Source organism: Mobula birostris, chromosome 8 (genome assembly GCF_030028105.1).
Source record: "Mobula birostris isolate sMobBir1 chromosome 8, sMobBir1.hap1, whole genome shotgun sequence".
Taxonomy (NCBI): domain Eukaryota; kingdom Metazoa; phylum Chordata; class Chondrichthyes; order Myliobatiformes; family Myliobatidae; genus Mobula; species Mobula birostris.
In genome coordinates, this window is record NC_092377.1 from 88019460 (window position 1) to 88045970 (window position 26511).

General features: G+C 42.3%; 1 protein-coding gene across 2 annotated transcripts in view; it reads right to left on the minus strand.

The window, feature by feature from the left end:
* Positions 1 to 12363, minus strand: part of dtd1 (D-aminoacyl-tRNA deacylase 1) — a 174566-nt gene extending 162203 nt beyond the window's left edge. For both annotated transcript variants that reach the window (XM_072265590.1, XM_072265592.1), the window contains exon 1: positions 12173 to 12363. In XM_072265590.1, coding sequence (XP_072121691.1) covers positions 12173 to 12215 — 43 coding nt within the window. In that variant the 5' untranslated portion in view covers positions 12216 to 12363. The remainder of the gene's footprint in view (positions 1 to 12172) is intronic.
* Positions 12364 to 26511: the final 14148 nt, after the last annotated feature.

Below are 26511 nucleotides of genomic sequence, written 5' to 3' on the forward strand. Positions count from 1 at the left end.
CACTCTCCTCTCCTATCAGTCTCCTTCTTCAACAGCCCTTTATCTTTCCATCCCAGCCGGATTCACCTACCTCCTTGTAACTTGTCCTCATTCCCCACCCCCACCTTTATATTCCGACATCTTCCCTCTGCCTTCCTTTCGGGTCCTGCGGAAGGGTCTCGGCCCAAAACGACAACTGTTTATTCATTTCCACAGATGCTGCCTGACCTGCTGAGTTCCTCCAGCATTTTGTGCGTGTTTCTTAACCCTTTGTTTCCTAGGGGCATTGAAACTCAGAAACCACACGAGGCCAGTGCTTATGCATCTTTCCTTTGCCATTCAACACTTCGCTCTATTCCTTTCCTCCTTAAGCTCTTTATCCATCTTCCCTTTAAATCCTATTGGTCAGATTCTAATGAAGAACGATACTCCACACCATTCCATTGTTTACGTGCTCACTGTATTGAGTGTTGTTTTTTTTAATTACCACATACATTCAGAGGCCATTTTATTAGGTACACCTATATACCTGCTCATTAATGCAAATATCTAATCAGCTAATTATGTGGCAGCAACGCAGTGCATAAAAGCATACAGACATGGTCATGAGGTTCAGTCAGTTGTTCAGACCAAACATCAGAATGGGGAAGAAATGTGATCCAAATGATTGACTGTGGAATGATTGTTGGTGCCAGATGGGGAGGTTTGAGTATCTCAGAAACTGCTGATCTTGCACAACAGTCCCAACAGTTTACAGAGAATGGTGTGAAAAACAAAACCAAAAAAAAATCCAGTGAGTGGCAGATGTGTGGATGAAAACACCTTGCTAATGAGAGATGTCAGAGGAGAATGGCCAGACTGGTTAAAGATCACAGGTAGGCAAAGGGAATTCAAATAACTACGTGTTACAATAGTAGTGTACAGAAGAGCATCTCTTGAGGCACAACATGCCAAACCTTGAAGTGGTTGGGCAACAGCAGCAGAAGATCACAAATATACACCAGTGGCCACTTTATCAGGTAAAGGAGGTACTAATAAAGAGGCCACTGAGTGTATTCCACTTACTCTGAGCGCTTCAGGTGAGACTGGACTTCCATTGCACCCTGGTCTATATAACAATATAGTCAGCCTCTAAGCAGTGCCAATAATTAAGGGGTTTGATTCACTAACAAAGTTCTGTGTTGCTCTCTTATTTTCCTCACTCCCCCTTGCATCCAAAATTAAATCAGAATGCTCTAAAACTCAGTGCGCAATCCAACCCCAGAATGAATCAGATCATCACTGCAACTGGACCGGTGACTTCCAACAGTTCATGTCTTTCTTCTGAAGACTGTGTATCTGATGCTATGTGCCCGTATTCTGCTACAAGTAAGCTTTCAGACCACAAGACCTCAGAGCAGAATTAAGCCATTCCCACCACTGCCTCTGCTCAGCCATTCGAGGACAGCTGATTTACATCCCTCAACCCCATTCTCCTTGTAACCTTTAACACACCTACTCCTCAAGAACCTACCTTTGACAACGTGACAATGCACTCGGCTTTGACTCTGAACAAACTGCTTCCACCACCATCAGCCCCAGGCCATGAATCACTGTCCAGGCCTCCATCACCCTTTGGGCTTGAACAGTTCTCTTGTGATACTGGAGGCCATTTAGCCCACGGAATCTACATTCCAGCTCTCAGAATATTCTCATCAATCCCATACTCCCCCTAGTCCTCCGTGAACTAGTCTTTCCCACAAGGCCACCAGCTGCCCACCCTACCTACTCTAGGAGCAATTTACAGTAACCCACGAACGCAGATTTCTGTGGGAAGTTGGAACACAGACTGGACTGGAGCTCAGGGTGTCAGAGGTGTGCATTCAGTATACCAACACATGTCACTCATTACAATACCGTGGAGGTATGGCAACCAGAGCGTGTGATTGTGTATTTTCTGACTCATGAGCACATAAACCGATTTACTCATTTACCATAAACCAATATACTTCCTGAAAGCGCATCCCAACTCACAACCAGCCCCATTTGTCCATTCACCTTGCTCTCACTGCCCTACCATGCCTCCACTACAGTCCATGAGTTTTCTGCCCCCTCCAATGCTGGCATCCGGTTTCAAGCTGATCCACTCCTGGCTGCCCCACTTCAGACTCCCTACTTGAATCAAGCCTGCACTTGAAAACACAGCATTACGATGTCTTCTGATTAAGCTCGAACTTGCTCTAGTTAACCCCTTCATCTGTGTGCTGGTATGATTTAGTTCTCTTACGCTCATCACATGTGCATTCACCCGATTGCAATTTTACACACTTTTATAATATCACCCTTTCCTGCAATGCTTAAAGTTCCGACCTGTTCAGTCTCTCTCCAGAACTCAGTGCCTCAAGTCCCAGCAACATTCAAAGCAATTCTGCTTTGAAAGCTAATGGCAAAGTAGCCTCTTGAGCACACTGAACGGAGTCACAGTGTTGGTTTTTCCAAAGAACAGTGAAGAATCAACCACATTGTGGATACCTCTGCCAGACTGGGTCAGGACGGCAAATATCACCCCTCCAAGGGACAGGTTGTTATGACGATCTAGCAGTGTCATGGTTACTGTCACTGTCACTACATCTGCATCCTAGATTCTTATTTAATTGAATTTAAATTCTGGAGGGATTTGACTCTGTTTCTCCACATTACTAATCCAATAGACTAGCTCTGTAACACAGCCACACCACTGCACGCGTAATACTTTCAGAAATTGGTAGCCAACATAGGCTTGGATGAGGCACCACAGCTGGTTGCTGGATTTCACCTATTAAATATCTTATTTAAATTCACATCCATCTCTGTAAATATGAACAATTTAACACATTCGTCAGTTAGTTTTCCTTTCTGAACACCTTTTGCCCTCCCTCTCCAGGTTTTGCATTTCCTTGCAGGGCAGTTTTTCCAATCTCTGAACAGAGTAGTGAATAACATATTGTTTTATGAATTCACTTCTCTGCTTAAACAGAACAGTTGCTAGCTCTCTCAGGCTGTCGACACCCACTTTTCATCTTGGTCTTCTTGGAAAAGCATCCTTCCAATTCTGAGACACAAGTGATGCTGGAAACCGTGAACAACACACACGCAGTGCTAGAGGAACTCAGCAGGTCAGGTAGCTCCATGAAGGGGAATAAACAGGCTGCGACCCTTCATCAGGACTGGAAAGGAGGGGGCCAGAAGATGGGATGATGGGAGACGCTGAGGTGTGATAGGTGAAGGGCTGAAGGAGGAGGAATCACCCTGCACTCCTGTCTTCCCCCTTCCAACCTGGGGTCCACAGGTGGGGGTCTACTGCATAAAAAAGGGTTCGGAACCCTCTGACCGGGATTCACCTGTCATCTTGTACTCTCCTCCCCCCCCCCCCCCCCCCCACTAACTCTCCTATTCTGGCTTCTGCCCCCTTCCCCTCCAGGTGACCTGCCGAGTCCCTCACATCTTGGCACCTCTGTCTCCGGCCTCCTGCACTGCTCCAGCAGAGCCTGCTCTCCATAAGCTTGAAGGATACTACCTCACCTTCTGTTAAGCCACAATACAGCCTGCAGGACTCAACGATGAATTCTACTATTCCAGATAACCAGTTTTTCCAGTTTGTGTCAGAACTGGCCAGTGGAAGGTTATTAACTCTGTTTTCCTTTCTCCACGGACATTGCGTGATCTGGTGGGTACCTCCAGTACTTTCAGATTTCCAACAGCTCCAGGTATTTTTTTTAATTCCATCCACCTCTCTTCCAACTCATTTGTCTTCTCTTTATACCTCCTCCAAACAAAAGTGAACAAGCCTTCACTTTTTTTCTCTCAGCCAGCACCAAGACATAGGATCAGAATTAGGCCATTCGGCCCATCAAGCTCCACCATCCCAAAATGACTGATTTATTATCCCTCCCAACCCCATTCTGCTGCCTTCTCCCTGTAATCTTTGACGCCCTGACTAATCAAGAAACTATCAACTTCTGTTTTAAATAAACCCAATGACTTGGCTTCCACAGCTGCCTGTGACTCCCACAGATTCACTACCCTCTAGCTAAAGAAATTCGTCATCCGCTTTAAAAAGACCTCCTTCTATTCTGAAGCTGTGCCCTGGACTTCCCCATTCGACATTTAGGAGTCTCCCTCATTTATAGGACATGCTCTTCGTTCTCTGCACCCCTCTCCCTTCTCTGCACCCAAAACGTTCAATTTCTCACCTTTCTCAGTTCAGATGAACAGTTGGTGCCCTGCTTCTTCCTTTATAGACGCTGCCTGACCTGCTGAGTGTTTTCAACATTCTTCACATTTTCATAAACCTGCTTGATTTGATTTCCCCCTTTGTTGCCACCATCAATCCTATTAAAATAAAACCTTTCCATGTTGAGATTGCCCCAGGCAGATCACTATTCCAAATAAAATCCTTCTTCTTATGTTAAAGCTCCACACACCCTGCTGTCCTCTTGAAACACAAAGAAAAGTATACAGGACTTGGTCAAGCAGCCCCTCCCACATGCTCTACCATCCAAAAAGATCTGTGATTTCAGTTCCACTTTCCTGCAATAACCTCATAACACTTGACTGGTTTGGCATCAAAGAAATCTATTGATGTTTGGCTTATATATACACTTGGCAATTAAGTTCCCACAACCCCCTTGTATGAAGAATTACAAAGATTTGTTCCCTTCTGCATAAAGAAATTTCTCATCTCTGTCCTAACTAATTGGCCTTTTTCACTTTAAACATTGAGCCCGGTTTCTAAAGTCCTCAGTTTGAGGTCACATAATCCCAGTGTGTACCCTGTCAGAGCATGCAAGGACCTGGTCTGTTTCAGTGAGAACACCTCTCATTCTCCTCAACTCCAGAGAGTTTCAGACAGTTTGCTTAACTTAACCCTTACTCACAAAAGGAAACTCACACCCACCCCAGAATACATGCCAAACCTCTGGTGCATTCTCTCAGCCACAGATATAGCCTCCTGTAAGATGGCAAACCAGCATGATATTCTATGTGCTCTCACCAGCACTAAGTAATACAAAATATCATCACTTTTGTACTCAATTCCTCGAACAATAATGGTAACACAACCTTGGCCTTCCAATTTGATTGCTGGGCCTCTGTTTCAGTGACTCGTGTACCAGGATGCCCCTATCCTTCAATCCCTTACATTTGAAAAATGCTTTCCTGTGCTCTCGACCAAAGCAGATAGACTCACGTCTTTCCAACCCTTGTTCCACCTGCCACATCCACACCCTTTCACTTAGCTTTCCTCGGGCCTAAAGTTTCTCGGCAGCCTCCTTGCCACTGACATTGCCAGCCATCTTCGTGCTAATAAGCCTGGATAGCCTGCACTTCTCATCCACAGCACGGACCTACATACCGAGCTCCAATCCCGGCAGCGTCCCACTGCTGATCCACAAATGACCACTTATACTTGCCCACTATCCACAACCATAAATTATCAGCAAGCCACTTGCTCCATTTCTATTGAGTATCTCCTTGCATGGCATCTTATCTACTTCTAAACACCACACATCCATGTATTCAGCTGATTATAACCTCAGAAATTACTTCCATTCCATTGACCCTATTGTTATTTTCCACCTCCCTGAAAAACTTTCATTTTAACAGATTCTAGTATATTCCGCACTCTTGGCATCATCCATTGATCTCTCTAATGTAAACTCACTATAAAAATTCTCAACATTACATCAAAGCAGAAATAACTTTTGAACAGCAACTTAATGATACGCTTCTAAGGGGTGTCTGTGAACAGGAGACCGGCAACGTCTGCAGTCAGTTCATCCTTGACGGTGGCAGGAAATTGAGGAGTGACACGTTTAAAATGCTGGAGGAACTTGGAGTGGCACGAGAGCATCGTGGTTAGCCCAACACTTTACAGCACCAGCGACCCAGGTTTAATTCCCACCGCCGTCTGTAAGGAGTTTGTATGTTCTCCCCTGTGACTGCATGGGTTTCCTCCGGGTGCTCTGGTTTCCTCCCACAGTCCAAAGACATAGGCTAATCAGTCACATGGACATAATTGGACAGCATCCGTTCAACAGACTGGAAAGACCTGTTACCAGGCTGTATATCTAAGAAATTTTATTTTAAAAACTAAAGAATTCAGGCAGAATCTATGGAAAGGAATAAGCAGTTGACATATTGGGCAGAGACCCTTCATCAGGTCTGGAACAGGATCAAGAAGGTTTTCAGCTCAAAACGTCGACTGTTTATTCCTCCAGCACGTTGCGTGTGCGTGTGTTGCTCTGGATTTTCAGCATCTGCAGAATCTCGTGTTTAGGAAACTGAGGAGCTGTTAAAATTATATACAGTGCCTGTAAAAAGTATTCACGCCCCTTTGCAAGTTGCCATGTTTTACAACATTGAATCACAGTGGATTTAATTTGTTTTCTTTTGACACTGATCAATAGAAAAAGACTCTTTCGTGTCAAAGTGAAATCAGATCTCTACAAAGTGATCTAAATTAATCACAAATATAAAAACAAAGTAATTGATTGCATAAGTATTCATCCCCTTCATGTCAGTCTTTAGTAGATATACCTTTGACAGCAATTACAGCCTTGAGTCTGTGTCGATAGGTCTTTATCATCTTTGCACATATAGACACTACAATTTTTCCCCACAAAGCAACACACATCAAAGTTGCTGGTGAACGCAGCAGGCCAGGCAGCATCTCTAGGAAGAGGTACAGTCAACGTTTCAGGCCGAGACCCTTCGTCAATTTTTCCCCATACTTCTTTACAAAATTGTTCAAGCTCTGTCAGATTGCATGGGGATCGTGAGTGAACAGCCCTTTCCAAATCTGGCCACAAACTCTCAGTTGGATTGAGGTCTGGACTCTGACTTGGTCACTCCAGGACATTAACTTCGTTGCTTTTAAGCCATTCCTGTGTAGCTTTGGCTTTATGCTTGGGGTCATTGTCTTGTTGGAAAACAAATTTTCTCCCAAGTCACAGTTCTCTTGCAGACTTCATTAAGCTTTCCTCCAGGATTTCCCTGTATTTTGCTGCATTCATTTTACCCTCTACCTTCACAAGCCTTCCAGGGCCTGCTGCAGTGAAACATTCCCACAGCATGATGCAGCGATCACCATGCTTCACGGTAGAGTTGGTGTGTTTTTGATGATGTGTGGTGTTTGACTTACGCCAAACATAGCATTCAGTCTGATAGCCAGAAAGCTCTATTTTGGTTTCATCAGACTATAGAACCTTCTTCCAACTGCCTCCAGAGTCTCCCACATACCTTCTGGCAAACTCTAGCCGAGATTTTGTGTGAATTTTTTTCAACAGTGGGTTTCTCTTTGACACTCACTCATAAAGCTGCGACTGGTGAAGCACCCGGGCAACAGTTGTTGCATGCGAAGTCTCTCCCATCTCAGCCACTGAAGCGTGTAATACCTCCAGTGTTGTCATAAGTATCCTGGTGGCCTCCCTCACTAGTCCCCTTCTTGCATTAGTTTTTGAGGACAGCCTGCTCTGGGCAGATTTACAGCTGTGCCATATTCTTTCCATTTCTTGATGATTGACTTAACTGTACTCCAAGGGATATTCAGTGACCTGGAAATTTTCCTGAATCCATCTCCTGACTTGTGCTTTTCAATAACCTTTTCGCAGAGTTGCTTGGCAAATTCCTTTGTCTTCATGGTGTAGTTTTTGCCAGGATACTGACTCACCAGCAGGTGGACCTTCCAGATACAGGTGTATTTTTACTACAATCAATTGAAACACCTTGACTGTACACAAGTCTCCAAAAACAGATTCTTCATTTAACTAATTATGTGACTTTTAAAACCAAATGGCTACACCAGTGATGATTTAGTGTGTCATATTAAAGGGGAGGTGAATACTTATGCAATTAATTATTTTATGTTTTCTAGTTGTAATTAATTTAGATTACTTTGTACAGATCTGTTTTCACTTTGACACAAAAGTCTTTTTCTGTTGATCAGTGTCAAAAAAGCTAAATTAAGTCCACTGTGATTCAATGTTGTAAAACAATAAAATGTGAAAACTTATAAGGTGGGGGGGGGGGGGAGGGTGAATACTTTTTATAGGCCCTCCACCTACTGCTGGGCTCTTTACAAACTTGCCCCAAACTTATATAAAACATCAGTTAGCCCCTAACAATAGGAATGGATCTTAGATAAGATCCCAGAGTGGTTATGAGGTGTAGAGGAGGTGATGGTGTTCTACTGGAAACATTGTAGAAAGGTAACAGAAGGAGCAGCAATTATTATGTTCCTCAAACTTTAATTCTTGCAGCTCAATGGATGGTAATCTGTTATTCCTGCAACCCAAAACTCTCCCATTGCCAGCTTTAAGCAAAATGAGATTGGATAGGCTGGGTTTATTCTCTCTGAAACGTAGAAGCTGAGAGGCCACCTTATAAAGAGTTAGACAATTGCAAATGACATAGATACAGTCAGAGTCTTTCTCCCACAGCAGGGGAGTTAAAGGGCACAGGGTTAAGGTGAGAGGGGAGAAAGGTAAAGGAGATCTAAAGGGTAAGCTTTTCCATGCAGAGGTCAGTGGTTATCTATAACAAAGGCAGTATTACAATGTTTAAAAGCCATTTGCACAGGTACTTGGATAGGAAAAGCAGATAGAGATTGGGCCTAATGCAGGCAATAACATTAGTGTCGATAAGTATGGTGGATGAGTTGGGTCGAAAGAGCCTGTTTCAGCGCTGTATGACTCCATGAATATCAAAAGTTAAAAATTAATTATTATGACAAAATACCTTTCGTCACAATTTGTTGAACAAGAGATGATCACCTTGTTTTTTTTTTTAAGACCCAAGAACAAACCCAAGCCTTATCTATCTTCTACTCATCATTACCAAGTGCAGACCCATCAACCTGGAAAGGGCCTAAACAACCCATCTCCTTCTCCAACGGGCCCAAGCCCACTCAACCGGCACCAACCGAGCTATAGCAATGAGTGGTGGGGCCTCAGGAAAGGCCACACCCACACCAGGATCTGCATCCCTACCCTTTACTCAGTGAGCCTCAGCTCCTGAATCCCTGCACTGTGCACACAGCAATAAATCTCCACGGCCTTTCCAACAGCAACTTTCAGCCTCCACCAGCCAATATGACAGGAGCAGCTGGTACATGCAAAAACCTTAGCACAGAAACTTCCCATTCAAATCACAGACCAGCCCATATTGGACCTCTATCAGCATTCCTTCATCAAGGATGCTTCAAATCCATGGAACTCCGGGACTTTGCCGGAACTTGAGGATCTGACTTTTAGGGAAAGGTTGAATAAGGTTGGGACTTAAATCCCTGAAGCACAGGAGAATGAGGGTTGATTTGACAGGGGTATACAAAATTATGAGGGGTACGGACAGGGTAAATGCAACAGACTTTTTCCACTGAGGATGGCTGAAACTAGAGGGCACAGGATAAGGGTGAAAGGTGACATATTTAAGGGGAACATGAGGGGGAACTTCTTGACTCGGGGGGTGGTGTTAGCGTGTAACAAGCTGCCAGCGTAAGTGGTAGACACGGGTTCAGTTTCAACATTTAAAAGAAATTTGGATTAAGTACATGGATGGGAGGGGTATGGAGAGCTATGGTCCGAGTGCTGGTTGATGGGACCAGACAGAATAACAGTCTGGCATGGACAAGATAGGCCAAAGGACCCGTTTCTGTGCTGTATGACTCTAGAACTCCCTCACTAAAATAACAATGGCCAAATGCACATGGAATTCTGCAGGTAAAAGTGGTGGCTGTCCCCCTTAGGTTTTATCTCCTATTCCAACATCCTATCGAAAAAGGGAAAAGTAGATGAAAGATCAAGCTACGATTTAACACACACGTCCAAAGCCAATCCTTGCTTTTATTACAAAGTTAACACCATCATCAGACCAATAATGGGGTGGGAGTTATCAGAGTGTAAATTAATATTGGCATAAATATAGCTCAAATGCAACAGGGCCTTGCTTTAAAGCAGTAGTATGGTTATGCTGCACCAGGATGAGAATATCATCAGTAGAGCCAAATTTAATATTTATTTAACTGTCAGAGAACCTCCACCTTCTCTCCCGATTCACCTGGACCACCATAGGAGTATCTCACCCACAGAATGATTCTTACAGCCTTTTCCTTTATTAAGTACATTGTTCTTTAAAGTTCAAAGTACATCTATTATCAAAGTATGTGTACATTATACAACCTTGAGATGTCTTTCCGAACAGGCAGCCACAAAACAGGAAACCCAGAAGAATCCATTAAAAAAAAAACAAACATCCAGTGCGCACAGATTAAGACACAAATCATGCAAACAATAAAAGCGAGCAACAGCATTCAGAATGAAAGTGAGCCCAGTTTATGACCACAGTGTATTTACAATTACTCCCTGTACCCCCTTCCCACAAAATTATCTTCACTCTTTCCAACATAACCACTCATTCTTCTCATCTCATCATCCACGGCATTCCGGGGAGTACAAATGGCCTGATTCCCCAGGAATCTTCTTTAAGCTATTACTTCATTCCCATCCCTATCAAAGCCACATGAATTAGGATCAGTAGCTGCCTCCTCGAACTTGACTGATTATTACAAATTCCCATGGTAACTACTCAGGATGATAACTTTTAATCAACAAACACAACACTTTTAGACCTATCTATAAATGAGCATTAAATTCCAACAGTTTATCAGAACCATCTGCCTGAACCAAATAGTTTTGTGGATAAAATTCTGTTCAGGTTTGGCCTCCTGTGGCCACAAAGTGACCATCAGTTTCAAACCCAGGGGTGCACATTTCAGCTGTTTCTCAGGTCAGATCCTCTACAATTACATCTAGATTCGGTGTCAGCTAGGATCAGGTGTTGCCTCAGAGTCAGAAGACTGTGGCTCGGTCCATCTCCAAAAGACTTGAGTACAAGCTGGGAGCGAAGCTCCAGTACAATGCTGAGAGATCGCTGCTTTGCTGGAGGTCCTGGGCAAATGAGGTCCTTCCGGATCAGCATAACTAATGCCATGGCATATGACAAAAGAAATAAGAAATAGGTTGTCCATTGTAATCCTCGAACTGTGCCGGAAAAAAACCTGGACATTATCAAGCTGCTCTCCATGAGAGTTGGAGCCATGGGGTCACATGGGTCTGAATCAGGCCCTCTGGCCCACTACATCCATCTCAACTACCAACTACCATCAAAATCAATCTCATTTACAGCCAGTTGCACCTCGGTTTTTCAGACGGCTCATCCAGAGGCTGTTTATGTGTTGTCAAAGTATCTACCCCCATCAGGCAGAGATTTCCAGACTCCAGCCACCCTCTGGGTAAAAAAAATCTTCCTCAGATCCCCACTCAGCTCCCACAACCCCTTCATAACAGATTTGACCACACTTCTTTGGCCGTTCAGCACTTTGGGATGTCCACAGAGTACAAAAGGGGAGGGAGACGGGTTTTATTTTTTTCCCCTCAGGTGTCTATCACGCAATATCAACCAAGCACCAGCACGGGAAGTTTTTAAACACTATTCATTGACTATCATATACAAACAGTACAACGGCCTAATCTGTCAAATGCTGAGAAGAGTATTCATAAGACAACCGTATAACGAAGCCAGCCATGCCAGGGGTTGTGAATCCAAAATGATTCATTTCCCACACGTCTGTGGACAATTTTTATTCGCGTACACAGAGTCAGTTTCCTCCGGGACCTCAATAACAAACAGCATGAAATATTCCCACAATGTCCACCTGCACAATAGATTGCCTGGACGCGAAACACAAGGATGAAATCGTGGGTTAGTTGAGGAATAATTCAACAAGCCCCTTACACAGAATTGGGGTGGCTGATCCAGTAAAAAAAAATTCAAAGTGTGTACTCTGCCTGACGGCGCAGGAGATTGCAGACCCCAACCCATTCAGCACGGAGCCCTGGTTGCGAATCGTTCCCCGTCTCACGACCAGCCCATCTCCCCCGTTTAGTATTTTTCGCGGGCTGGGAATTAATGAGCTTTGGACTGGAGGCTGCACACAAACGGAAGGAGCCCTGCGTTAGGGGAACATCGTTGGTAATGAGCCAGAAGACCCCAACGCCGCCCGTGCGCCAGTAAACCCGCCGCCAAGGTCCAGGTGCAACAGTGGCCCAGTGTGGGGAACGCCGCACAACAACACAACGCCAGGGGAAATGCCGCTTTATTCCTCAGGCTCCGTACCAACCTGTCACACTGGCCTTTACGACCCTCTGAATGACGGCCTTCATGGTGCTGAGCCAAAGAACCAGCAGCGAGGCAGCGGAGTGAGTGTGGGTGGGTGCGCCACGATCGCCGGGACCTTCCTGGGTGCAGCCGCAGTGTTGAGCCAGACAGCGACGGTGGGGCGGAGCGGAGCGGAGCGCAATGTTTCCCCTACAGGGCGGGAGCAGCACTACACGCTGGGCAAGCCTTACTCCACACAAAGAGGACTTCCCCCAACAGCTGTATTTGAACCTACAACGTTAGCCCATCCCTTTTACACATTCCCCCCCCCCAAAAAAATGCGTTCTTTACACGAACCGTGCATTGGTCACCGTAACCGAACCAATACCTTCACGGTGTCAATAAACCAACAGTCATGAACAGAGCAAACACAAAAAGAGAAATAATGTATGAGATCATGAAAAGGCAATGTAACTTCATTGGACATGTGATTAGGAAAGAGGAGTTAGAATGCACGGTAATTATGGGAAAGATTGAAGGGAAGAAAGCAAGAGGAAGACAAAGGATGATAGAGACAGCAGCCAGAGAACTGGAAATGAATACCAATGAATTGATCCACTTGACCCGAAACAGGAGTGTGTGGGCCATGGCAGTCAAAGCTCAAACTGGGCATGGCACCTGATGATGATGATGATTTACAAGACCCAGGGACCAACCTTTCGTGACTCATTCTTCGGCAAGATGAGGGAAATCTGTGGCACATTTAAACCATTAGCAAGAGCGACAAAACAAGGTCCAGTACAGTTTCAGACAGTCAATTGTTGGGAAATGGTTCATATTTCCATACTGGCTCATGGGTAACCCCACTGAGTAATCTACTTTCCTCCCCATTATCGTCAATTCCCCACCGGACTCTTATCACTCACCTACAGACGAAGGGCTAGTTGACCTTCCAGCCCATACATTTGGGAGTTGGAAAGGAAACAGGAGCCCTTGGGGAACCAACGTGATAACAGGGAGAACATGCAAACTCAACAGAGTCAGGACTAAAGCCAGTTTGCAGGATCTATGAGATCAGGGGTTCCCAAACTGGGGTCCACGGACCCCTTGCTCAATGGCATGGTCCACGGCATAAAAAAGGCCTGGAACCCCTGCCTGAGAAGGTGGTTTTGCGGCAGCACCACTGTGCTGGCGTGTTTATGAGCCAGAATCAGGTTTATTATCACAGCATGTGTCGTGAAATTTGTTAACGGCAGCAGCAGCAGTTCAATGCAATACATAATATAAAAGAGTTAATTAATTAATGAATTACAGTATATATATATTGAATAGATTAAAAATCATGCAAAAACAGAAATAATATGTATTTAAAAAGTGAGGTAGTGTTCACGGGTTCAATGTCCATTTAGGAATTGGGTGGCAGAGGGGAAGAAGCTGTTCCTGAATCGCTGAGTGTGTGCCTTCGGGCTTCTGTATCTCCTACCTGATGGTAACAGTGAGAAAAGGGCATGCCCTGGGTGCTGGAGGTCCTTAATAATGGACGCTGCCTTTCTGAGACACTGCTCCTTGAAGATGTCCTGGGTAGTTGGCTAGTACCCAAGATGGTGCCGACTAAATTCATGACCCTCTGCAGCATCTTTTGGTCCTGTGCAGTAGCCCCCCCTCCCCCCATACCAGACAGTGGTGCAGTTTTACCTCTTCCCTTCCCCCTCTTTCTTGATGTTTGCTCAGGCCGGTTCCACTGGCACCAGGAGATCTCACTATGGCCTGTCCATACCTTGAATCTCTCTGTTTAATACAGACTCTCTTAGTGAACAGTGTGCTCTGCCTGTTCTTTCTCCCATGGGTAGATGAGATAACTTATGCTCCCTCCTTCTATCTGAAGCATGGCATTGAATGATGCTCTGATCACCTCAACTGCCCTGGTGTGTCTGCTAACACACCTTATAAATCTGGCTGTCTACCTTCCCCTACCAAGTTGCACCTTCTCCAGCCTCAGACCAAGGATAGGTTTTGCTGTAGTACAAAGTACCTATACAGACAGTTTGGGTCTATCACAGGGCAGATAACTTCCAGTGCATGCTTTCCATCATCAGACCATTAAAGCAATAAAAACATTTCAGGGCGTGCTGCTGGAGCATTAGCAAAAGGCATAGCACTGAGATGCAAAAGGAGACAATCAAATGCCTACATTTCAAAGAGCACTTTAAAGCTGGAGAGAGGCAGCGTGGAAAGATGTGCAGGGAGAGAATTTCAGAACTTAGGGTTAGGCTGCCGGAAGCATGATTATTAATTCTGGAACAATTAAAATTAGAAATGTATACAAGCATTTTTACTAAACTGGTTGACATGACGGGATTATCGCCAGGGGTACAAACCCAAGTGAATGTGTTACCTTTCTAAAGACAGCTTTCAGAATGTCCTCGACATGTTTTCTCTGTTACTTCCAGAAACCTGCCACCAAACTTACTAGTTCAGCCACTTCCACAAATAATTCATTGAAGTTTAACTTGATGCTCATGGCATGAAAGACTGCAACAAGGCCCACCTGTCTTCGAGAATAAGGCAAAGGCTATTGCATTACAGTCATTGGTGTGAGCAGGTATCAGCAGCGTCCGATTAGTATCGTACAATGCAGAACGGTTGGAATGATTGGAGACAAGTTTAACCCATAGACCAAAGACTGAAATAACTGGTGGGCTGAAGAACATAAAGTGAAGGCTCTAGCTTTGCAGATACTAATGGTACAGCTCAAGAGCTAGATGGAAACAGATGTGTCTAATTATAGCATGGTTAAAATTGTTAAAAGGCAAACGGAAGGTTAAAAAACAAAATTGCAAGGCTGAATCAGTTCTGATGCAGAGCTTTGACCCAAGCATTGACAATTCCTTACCCCCACCCCCCCCGCCCCCACAGATGTTGCTCAGTCCCCTGAGTTCCTCAGCAGGTTATTTGTTGCTTCAGATTCCAGCACCTGCAGACTCTTGATAATTATGATTAAACTTATATCAGGCACTTTTTGGGTCTCTGCTGAAATATCGTGTCCAGTTCTGACATTACACTTGAAGAAAGATATTGCAGAGTTCAGAGATGATTTAATAGAGTCGTGCCAGGAGAAGAATTAAATTGTTTCAGAGGCTAAGAGAAAATGAGTTTGTCCTCCATAAAATGGAGAAGATTAAGAATAGATTTGACAGAATCATGATTGATTTGATAGGGTAAATAAAGAGAAGCACTCTCAAAGTCAAAGTCAAGTTTATTGTCATCTGCACTAGTATAAGCACACACAGGTGCAATGATGTGCCTACTTGCAGCAGCATCACAGGCATAAAGCATTAGAGACACAAAATTTACAAGAAAAACATAAATTATACCAGAATGCAACTTTAAAAGTCTGTTTTAGGGAAAAGTGGTCAAAATCTTGATAGCTTCTTCAAAAATTACAGTCAAAATGCTAAGTTCCAACTATTTTACAGAACAAGACTGGAGAGATAAAGGCTTTCTATAGAATGGAACAAGCATATTGCCAATGTAGGTTGACAAGATATCAGCCTCAATGCAAAATGAGACAGGCAAGTGTGGTGGGTGATAATCAAGCTTGCAGGTAGTGTGGGGAAAGTGAATATAACAATGACAATAATATGGAAAATGCAGAGTAGATCAGCATATTGAAACCCTGTAAAAATGTCCATCATGTAACGAAAGCACAAAGAAACAGTTGAGAATATGATTTGAGGTTAAAGTAGAAGGAAGTTAAATTTAAGATTTAACAGCAAATAATACTTTTAATAGAATCCAAAGTTTACCTAGACAGAGGAATGCTCTTTGCTAACAGGAATAACTGTAAATTCAATTGAAACTGCAATTATAACTAACAGCATGTTTTTAGGTGCCTATGGGCAAAATAAACTTTTTCCCCCTGAAAATACAGCTTGTATATGATTACTTCATGCTGCTAATTTAATACAAACTCAATACTCTTGGATGTTTCCAACGAGCTGGAATATTTTTTACTACATGGCCAGTTTCTACAATGATCAGGAAGAATCTGCCTTCCCGTTGTCATAGTCCAAGCAGATTCAAAATCTGTCGGCATGACTTGTCGACAATTTTCTTCCTTGTATATTTTTGTCATCGTAAAATAACAATTTGGTCTGGAAATGGTACTCTGTTGAATAGTTTTTGTAATGCTTATGATGCTCCAAACATTATTTCAAACACCAAAATGTTCTTGTTTTAATTTATTTTCTGAATGTGCCCATTGGGGTGATGACGATGAGCCCTTCTTTCACAGGCTGCTGTCACTATTGAAAATGCCCCCACTGCAGTTGGGTAGGGAATTCTAGGACTTAAATTCAATGGAGGAACAGTCTTATATTTCCAATTTAAGATAGTGTTCCAATGCACCTTCTGCTCTTTCCTGACTTGTAGTTGGAGATTGTGGGTTTGATTAATACAGTCCGAGCAATTTACAGAGTACTGTAGGACATCTGGTGCATGGGACACCCTGCATTCCGGGCTGCAGGTGGTGGAGGGAGTGGATGTTTTGGGTTGGGACGGGGTGCGTTTCAAGCAGGCTGCTCAGACCTGGCTGGTGTCAAGCCTCTTGAGTGGTGAGTGTTGCTTGTAACATATCTAACTCAAGGTTAACCAACAATCACCAGAAGTTAACCACAAGAATTCAAGATTCAAGATTGTTTATTGTCATTCATCTGTATACAAGTGTAAAAGAGAACAAAGTGACCATTACTCCAGATCCGATGCAGCATAACAAAACACAATAAGCATAAGGAACACAATTAAAAACACACAATAAGTAACAATACATAAGATTAGTTTATATATGATTGTGAAACACTATATAAGATTAGATTATACTGTATGCATACAACATTGGAACTTTCAAAGAAACTTGTGAAAGAGATTCCAAAAGTATACAGAGACACAAGGAAGGCTAACCTAAGGGCACAAATTACTTATCTGCACTCACCAGAGATTTTCCGTTAGTGTGACTGTCCACAGAATTGTCAAGATAACTGTTGAAGTAAGAATGTTTCAAACTGCTGATAACACAAAACAACTTTTATGTTACACATACAGACGTACTTGGATATGTACAGTAGTTCCTGCTTTATATAAAAGGCGTGCTGAAATTAAAACTAAATGTGATCTTCTTTTAACTTATCTAATTGAAACTCAATAGACAATAGGTGCAGGAGTAGGCCATTCAGCCCTTCGAGCCAGCACCGCCATTCACTGTGATCATGGCTGAACATCCACAATCAGTACCCTTTTCCTGCTTTCTCCCCATATCCCTTGACTCCACTCAACTCTTAAAAGATAAAAGTTCGTTTTATATTCATGGAGATAAAACAGGTAAATTGTTGGCTAATCAATTAAAAACCTTTATAGGTAAATGGCAAATTAAAGAAATTTGCAAAGCTAATGGTGATAGGACAACTGACCATTTAGAAATTAATGATACCTTCAGAGAATTTTATTCTAAACGTTATAGTTCTGACCCTCATAAAGATATTACTGCAATGAATAATTTTTTAGACCAATTAAATATTCCTACACTTTCTGTTGATAACTGAAAACAGTTGGATCAACCTATTTCTTATGAGGAAATTGCCGAGGCTGTACGTTCATTACACTCGGGGAAGGCTCCGGGTCCTGATGGATTTTCTGGAGAATTCTATAAGGTTTTTTCCTCACTGTTTATACCTCATTTACGTTCAGTCTTTTCAGATTCCTTTAAGTTGGGTAGGTTGCCACAATCTTTTTATGAAGCTTCTATTTCACTTATTCTTAAAAAGAATAAAAACCCAATTGAATATTCTTCATATAGACCAATCTCCTTACTTAATGTTGATACTAAAATTCTATCCAAAGTTCTGGCTCATAGGATAGAAAATATTTTACCATTTCTGATGATCAAACTGGATTTATCAAAAATCAATATTCCCACTTTAATATTTGTCATTTATTAAATGTTATTTATTCTCCTTCTAAGGAGATATCGGAATGCATGATATTCTTAGACGCTGAGAAGGCTTTCGATCGGGTTGAATGGAATTATTTACTTAGAACCTTAGGAAAATTTAATTTTGGGCCTGATTTCATTCAATGGATTAAATTACTTTATCTATCTCCCTCTGCTTGGGCTCTTACTAATTTTCAGAACTCCAAACCATTTAAACTTCAACGTGGAACTAGACAAGGTTGTCCCCTGAGCCCTTTGCTCTTTGATCTGGCTTTAGAACCCTTAGCCGTTGCTTTTCGAGAATCTAATGACATTACTGGTATTTTAAGAAGAGGTACTACCCACAAAGTTTCGCTCTGTGCTGATGACCTATTGCTTTTTATTTCTAATGTTGAGACTTCGTTACTTCCTGTGCTTTCTTTGCTCTCCTGTTTTAGTCAATTTTTAGGATATAAACTGTATTTAGTGAACTTTTTCCTTTTAATAATTTGGTATCAATTAATACTAACCTTCCTTTTAAAATTGTAAGAAATCAATTTATCTATTTGGGTGTAACAATTACTAATAATTATAAACACCTACTTAAAGAAAATTTTCTTGCCCTACTGAATTATGTTAAAAGGGCACTATCAAACTGGTCGCCCCTTTTGTTATCGTTGGTTGGGTGAATTAATTCTATTAAAATGAATATCTTACCTAAATTTATATACCTTTTCCAAGCCTTACCCGTTTTCATTCCTAAATCTTTTTCTGATTCTCTTGATTCTATTCTATCTTCTTATATATGGAAAAATGAACATTCTCGATTAAATAAAGTTCATTTTCAAAAAGCTAAAAAGAATGGAGGTTTAGCTTTACCCAATTTTAGGTTTTATTACTGGGCAGTCAATATACGAAACCTCATGTTTTGGTCATATTAACCGTGAGGACTGTCCAGTGTGGGTCTCTTTAGAAGCCTACTCTGTTAATAAATTTTCTATCATTTCTCTTCTTGGCTCCTAACTTCCTTTATCTTTAAATAGACTAACTGACAATTTGATAGTTAAATATACTTTGAGGATCTGGGTACAATTTGGAAAATATTTTGGTTCATTGAGATTTTCTCTTTCTAGTCCCATTTTTTCTAATTTTTTTTAAACCTTCTATGACCGATCTAGTTTTTAAAGAATGGGATAGATTGGGTATTAAGTGCTTCCAGGATTTGTTTGTTGGAGGAAGTCTCTTTTCATTTGAGCAATTGTCAGCTAAGTATAGCTTACCAAAAACCCACTTTTTTCGATATCTAGAAATTAGAGACTTTCTGCAATCTCAATTATATATACATTTCCTAAAACTCCTGATAAGAACTTATTAGATGTAATTTTTAATTTGAAACCATCTCATAATGGTTCAATATCTGATATTTATGGTATGTTGCTGGGAATGAGAAATGCTCTTTTAGACAAAACTAAAAATCTTTGGGTACAAGATTTACAGACTTCAATTTCTGAGGAAACTTGGAATGAAATTTTTAAATTGGTTAACGCTTCATTGTCATGTGCCCGCCATTCCCTCTTACAATTTAAAGTGGTCCATAGAGCCCACATGACCAAGGATAAGCTATCCTGTTTTTATTTGGACATATCTCCCTTTTGTGATAGAAGTAATACTGGAAGGAAGTATTTCAAACTTTCTCTGTACTTTTCAAAGTAAATTTTAAGCCTAACCCTTTGACTGCTTTATTCGGTATTGTTGGAGAAAAAGATATTATTCTGGAGGCATCTGATTTGCACATTTTGGCTTTTATTTCTCTTATAGCTAGGAGGATGCTCTTGCTTAAATGGAAGGATGTCATTCCACCTACTCACGCTCAATGGTTACGTGATGTTATGTCATGTTTAAATTTAGAAAAGATCCGTTGTTCAATTTCTGAATCTAACCAAAACTTTCACACATTGTGGGGACCATTTTTGACCTATTTTCAAAATCCTTGATTTGTTGTTAAAGTACAGATGTTGGCTAATAACATATTTCACTATATGATAAGGATTTCTTTCCTTCTTTCTTTCTTTCTTTACCAAGCAGCTTCGATCTTGGTAGTGGGTTTAGATTTTTTTTCTGTATAATAATAAAATTATCATATTTCAATATTATGATTTAATTTAATTTACATGAATATAGAGTAATGAGGTTGCAAGTGTGATTGAAATATGTATTGGTATTTTTTTTTTACTTATAATATATACTTCTTGTACTCTGTATTCTTTATGTAGAAATTAATAGTAAAAAATATTGAAAAAGATATGTACTGTAGTTGCAAATGGGAGGGTCTATTGTGGGTGTGATTTCTGAATTTATTATAGGGAATATATGGGAGGTTTAGAGCAACATAACAGCACTGATCACCCATACAGAAAGGAACAAGCTCCTTCAAGTGATCACCAGAGTGAGTTGGCTTCAGAGGCAGAATTAGTTAGATATAGACCTGAGCTGAAGGTCAGTTACAATTGAGAATTAAACTTGATTAGGATCATTAAGAGCACAGAGCTAATATCCTTGCTCAGTATTTGGTATTGTATTATACTGCATAACGTCTTTGTAATTTTTTTGTGGTATTTGATGTTAAATTATATAGAGGGCTTATGCAAAGGTTACAACCAAGATAATGTTTCAATAAAGTTTTTTTTTAAATTCTGGGTTATGCCGCTCTGTGACTTTTAACTAGTTTTACCCCACGTAGACTGGTTTGTGCCAAATTCAGACACCAGATATAAGAGACCACTACAGTTAGAGCTACACTTCTCCAAGCAAGTGTGGAGTATTTGATCATATTCCTAGCTTACACCTTGTGATGGTGGAAAGGCTGTGTACCATCATTTGTCACAGGATACTCATCCCATAGCTTGTTCTTATGGTCAACACTATTTGTACAGTTAGTTCTGTTGAGTTTCTTGTCAATTATTATCCCTAATGGCAGTGCTATTGAATATAAAGAGTAGGGGGTTAGGCTCCCTCTGGTTTGAAATGGTTATTCTTTAGCTTGTTAGTCATATAAACGTTACTTGTCACATCTAAATGTTGTCTGATGCAAGCAAGAGTGGACTACATGCTGTTCTGAGAAGGTGCAGCTTGAACTAAACCTTGTGCAATTTTCAGCAAACACTCCTCACTTCTGACCTTATAATGGAAGCAAGGCCATTGATGAAGCAGTTGCAGACGTCTCAACTACAAACACTCTCCTAAGGAACTCCTGCTGCGGTGTCCATGACCATCTTCTTTGTGCAGTGTGACTTCAACAGCTGTGGTGGTTTTTCCCTGATTATTAATGATTTCAGGGTGGTGGGCTGGAGATGTGTTCGACCAAAGGAGGTGTAAGGTGCTCCTTCCCTCTGCTAGCCTCAGGTCACCCTTGGGCAAGGTGCAGCACTTGTTTAGCCCCCTGATCAGGGTCACAAGAAGCCATGAGAGCAGGTGGTGGAGGATTGTATGGGACCATTGACGCCAGGCAGTCTCTGAAGAATATTAATAATGGCTGGGGTCACCCACATTATAAAGACACTGCAATGGCAATGGCAAACCTATAGTTGCCTATCTTTTGCCTACATCCTTTTTTTAAAAAGTGGCGTGACATTTGCTGTCTTCCAATCTGCGGGGATCTGCCCAGAGTCTAGAGAGTTTTGGTAAATGATTACCAATGCGCCTACTATAGAAGACGAAAGCCCTTAACTCCGAGTGGAGTCATTGGGACGCCATCATGACGGTGTTTTTTTAGCAGGCTTCCTTATTTTCACAAGGCCAAGTTGCTATCTTGACATTCAACCCAGCACAGATGGAAAGCGTGCAAGGGAGCCGGCTGGATTCAAACTCGGGAGCCTTTGCTCTGAAGTCCAGCGCTGTTGCCACTACGCCACCAGCCGGCTCAACGCATCTACTATAACCTCCGCCAATTGCCTCAGCACCCTGGGATGCATCCCATCAGGACCAGGGGACTTATCTACCTTCAGGCGCTCTAGTTTGCTCATCACTATCTCTTTAGTGACAGTGATTTTATCGAGGTCCTCACCTCCCATTTCGACCATAACATCATTCTTTGGCATATTAAACTTGTCTTCCACCGTGAAGATCGACACAAAATAGTCGTTCAATTCCTCCGCCATTTTCTTATCAGCCAGTATCACTTTCCCTTTCTTGTCTTCCAAGGGACCTACATTGACTTTAGCCACCCTCTTCCACTTCATATATTTATAAAAACTTCTGTTATCTGTTTTTATATTTTGTGCTAATTTACTTTCATACTCTATCTTCCCTTTCCTTATTTCTTGTTTAGTTTTTCTTTGTTGTTTTTTAAAGTTTTCCCAATCCTCCAGCTCCCACTACTCTTTGCAACTTTGTACACATGAGCTTTTAATTTGATACTATCTTTTATTTCCTTAGTTATCCAAGGCTGGCTCTCCCCACACTTGCTGTCCTTACATTTGACTGGAATATGCTTTTGCTGAGCACTGTGAAAAATCTCTTTGAAAGTATTCCACTGTTCCTCAACCGTCCTACCAAATAGCCTGTGCTCCCAATCCACAATAGCCAACTCCTTTCTCATCCTGTTGTAGTCTCCCTTGTTCTCGCACAATACACTAGTTTTAGATCTAACTATTTCATGCTCCATCTGTATGCAAAATTCAATCATACTATGATCACTCTTTCCAAGAGGATCCCTGACTTGCCTTTGCTTTGCCTTGCCTTGCGCTCTTAACTCCTGGTGGAGCCGTCGGGGTGCCGTCATGACAAGCTTTGCACCAGTCCGTTCCATGTGTCGCAGTTATGTGCCAGAGCCTGGGTGACCGCAGATGTTTTCCCTGTCCATTCTTTAATGTTGTCCGTCCAACTTTTCCTCTGTCTACCTCTCCTTCCTTTCCCTTCCACAGTTCCTTGTAGAATGGTCTTTGCAAGGCCACTGGATCTTGTTACATGGCTGTACCATCTCAGCTTTCTTTTCTTCACCGTTGTGAGAAGGTATTCATGGGGGCCAATGTGGTGCTGGATGGTCTTGCTGACCTGCTCGTTTGTAATGTGGTCCAAGTATGAGATGCCCAAACTGTTGCGATAGCATCTCATTTCCAATGCCTGTATCTTCCTCTGTAGCTCTGCTGTGAGGGTCCATGTCTCACATGCGTACAGGAAGATGGAGAATACCAATGCATGCAGCAGTCTGATCTTGTACTTCATGGTGATGTTGCTGTCCCTCCATATTGTCTTGAGTTTGGATAGTGCAGTCATTGTCTGTGCAGTTCTTGCCAGGACTTCTGGTCTTGATCCTTCATCATTGATGATTGCCCCCAGGTATTTGAACTGCTGCACTGTCTCAAGTTTCTGACCATGGACTGAGATGTCTGTTGCGATGGCACCATTGGCATTTGCCATGAGTTTGGTTTTCTCGGCATTTATTTCCATTCCAAATTTTGTGGAGGCTCTGTCAGGATGGCTGACCAGGTTGGCCAGTTCGTCCACTTTTCCTGAAACTCCATCAATGTCGTCAGCAATTCTTAGGTTTTTGATGTTCCTCCCTCCGATGCTGACTGTGCCCACATGATCTCCAAGGGCAACACTCATGATTCATTCCAGGAAGATGTTGAAGAGTGTGGGGGAGAGGAGGCAGTCCTAACGGACTCCTACAGAGGTATGGAACCACTCCCAAATGGTGCCCTGAGCGAGCACTGCACTGGTTGCCTTGGTGTAAAGCTGATGAATTGTATGAATCAGCTTCTGCCCCATGTTGAATTTCTTCATGGTGGCCCATAAGGCATCATGCTAGACTCTGTGAAACGCCTTCTTGAAGTCCATGAAGACGTGTTAGAACTCTCTCTGGTGCTGAAGGTGTTTCTCACAGAGGGTGCGGAGGTTGAAAATCTGCTCAGTGGTGATTCTGCCCTTACGAAAGCCTGCTTGTTCCTCGGCAATGATGTCTTCTGCCTGAGGTCTCAGTCTGTTCAAGATGATTCTGAGCATTACCTTGCTTATGTTGCTGATCAAACTGATGGTACAGTAATTCTGGCAAAGTTGGAGATTGCCTTTCTTGGGAAGCACAACGATCAGTGACTGAGTCTAAGGTGTCAGCCATTCACCTGTCTGCCAGATCTTATTGCAGATGGTGGTAAGCATGTCTATTGTGGCCTCTTCTCCATGCTTCAGCAGTTCAGCAGGAATGTTGTCAACTCCTGCTGACTTCCCACACTTCAGTGATCATATTGCAGCTTCAACTTCTTCACGCATGATTGGATAGTCTTCCTCATTGGAAGATTCCTGTACATTCAGCACACTTGGATCCTGACTACAAGATTGTTAATCTTACCTGTCTCACCTGAATCTTGCATCTTAATTGGTCATATTACATTGCCCTGTTGCTGTTTGTGATTAAAACATAATTGGGTAATATTTCATGTTGCCCCTGTTGTGATGGTGTTGGAACCACTGGGTAGAGGAAGGGCTGCTTCTGGAGCACAGTCCTTCAACACTATAGTTCAGTGCCAGCATGTCTCTGTAAGGGTAAGAATCAAAGATGGACCTTAGGATATTGAAAGTTTAACCAGGGAGAAGAAAAAAATTGGTAAAAAAAAACAAGTCCCCTGGGGTTTTATAGGGAATATATGAGAACCCCTTAATGAAAAAAATTAAGAGGACAAAAGGAGGCCAAGAAATGACCTCGGTAAGTAAAATTAAGGAGAATCCTAATGCTTTTCATTAGCATATTAGTACATTCCATCAGTGACCAAAGGGCTAGTAAGTGTGTGGAGCCAAGGGAAATGAGAAATGTCCAAAATGAAGACTTCTCATCAGTATTCACCAGGAAGAAGGATATAAAGGCTCGACAATTAAGGGAAGGGCACACTGATATTCTGGAGAATGTCTGTATCAGGAAGGAGGAAGTGTTAGGCATATTGGCACATTTCAGGGTGGACAAATCCCCAGGGCCTGACAGGAAGAGAAGCATGAGAGGACACTGCTGGGACCTTGTCAGAGATTTTTACATTTTCATTTGGCGCAGGTAAAACACCAGAAGACTGAAGGATAGACAATGTTGTCCTCATATTCTGAAAAGGCAGTAGGTACCATCCTGGAAACCACAGACAAGTGAGCCTTACATCAGTGGTATGGTAGGGTAGTTGTTGGAGAATGTTCTAAGGGACAGAATTTATGTTTACTTGGAAAGGCAGGGACTGATTAGGAGTCAGCATAGGGCCGGGGGTGGGGGGGCGGTGGTATCATGTCTCACAAATCTGACTGAACTTTATGAGGAGGTAGCTCAGAAAGTTAATGAATCAAAAATTGATTTAAGCAGTTTGATAGATGCAGTGCACAGTGACTTCAGTAAGGCTTTTTACAAGGTTCCACATGATCGGGTGGTCCAGAAGGTTAAGGTAGAAAGGATCTGAGGCATGTTGGCAAAGTGGTGATGGAATAGGCTTGGTGATAAGAGGAGGAGTGTAGTGGTAGATTATTTTGTTTTCTGACTGGAAATCTGTAACAACTGGTGTGCTGCAGGGATTGATGCCGGATATAAATAACTTGCATAAGAGCATAGAGGGTATGATTTGTAAGTTTCCTGATGAATCGAAAAGTGGAGGAGTCATAGATGGCAAAGAAGGTTGTCCAAGAATACATTTGGATATACACAGATTTACTGAAATGTTTGACGAGCAATGGCTGACGGAATTTGACAAGTGTGAGGGTATGTATTTTGGGAAGTCAAGTTCTAGTAGGACATATAGAGTAAATGGCAGGGACCTTGAAAACATTGATGTACAGAGGGACATGAGGTTGCAAGTCTGTAGCTTTCTGGCAGTGGTGAATAAGGTAGTGAAGAAAGCATTAGGTATGTTTGCCTGAGGCATTGTAACAGTGGGATGTCATGCCGACAAAACTGAGACTGCACTTGGAGTACCGTGTATCATTCTATTTCACCACTTTTAGGGAACTAAGTACCTGTACGCTTAGGTCTTTCTGCTCAAAAACACACCATCCCCTACCACAAAGCATGGTGGTAGCTGATCATCATATTGTGGGGATGCTTCACTGCAGTAGGCCCTGGAAGGCTTGTGAAGATAAAGGTAAAATAAATACAGCAAAATACAGGGAATTCCTGGAGGAAAACATAACGCAGTCTGCAAGAGAGTTGTGACTTGGGAGAAGAATTGTTTTACAGCAAGACAATGACCCCAAGCATAAAGCCAAAGCTACATAGGAATGGCTTTAAAAAAAAACAAAGTTAATGTCCTGGACTGGCCAAGTCAGAGTCCGGACCTCAATCCAATTGAGAATTTCTGGCTGGACTTAAAAAGGGCTGTTCACTCACAATCCCTGTGCAATCTGACAGAGCTTGAACAGTTTTATAAAGAAGAATG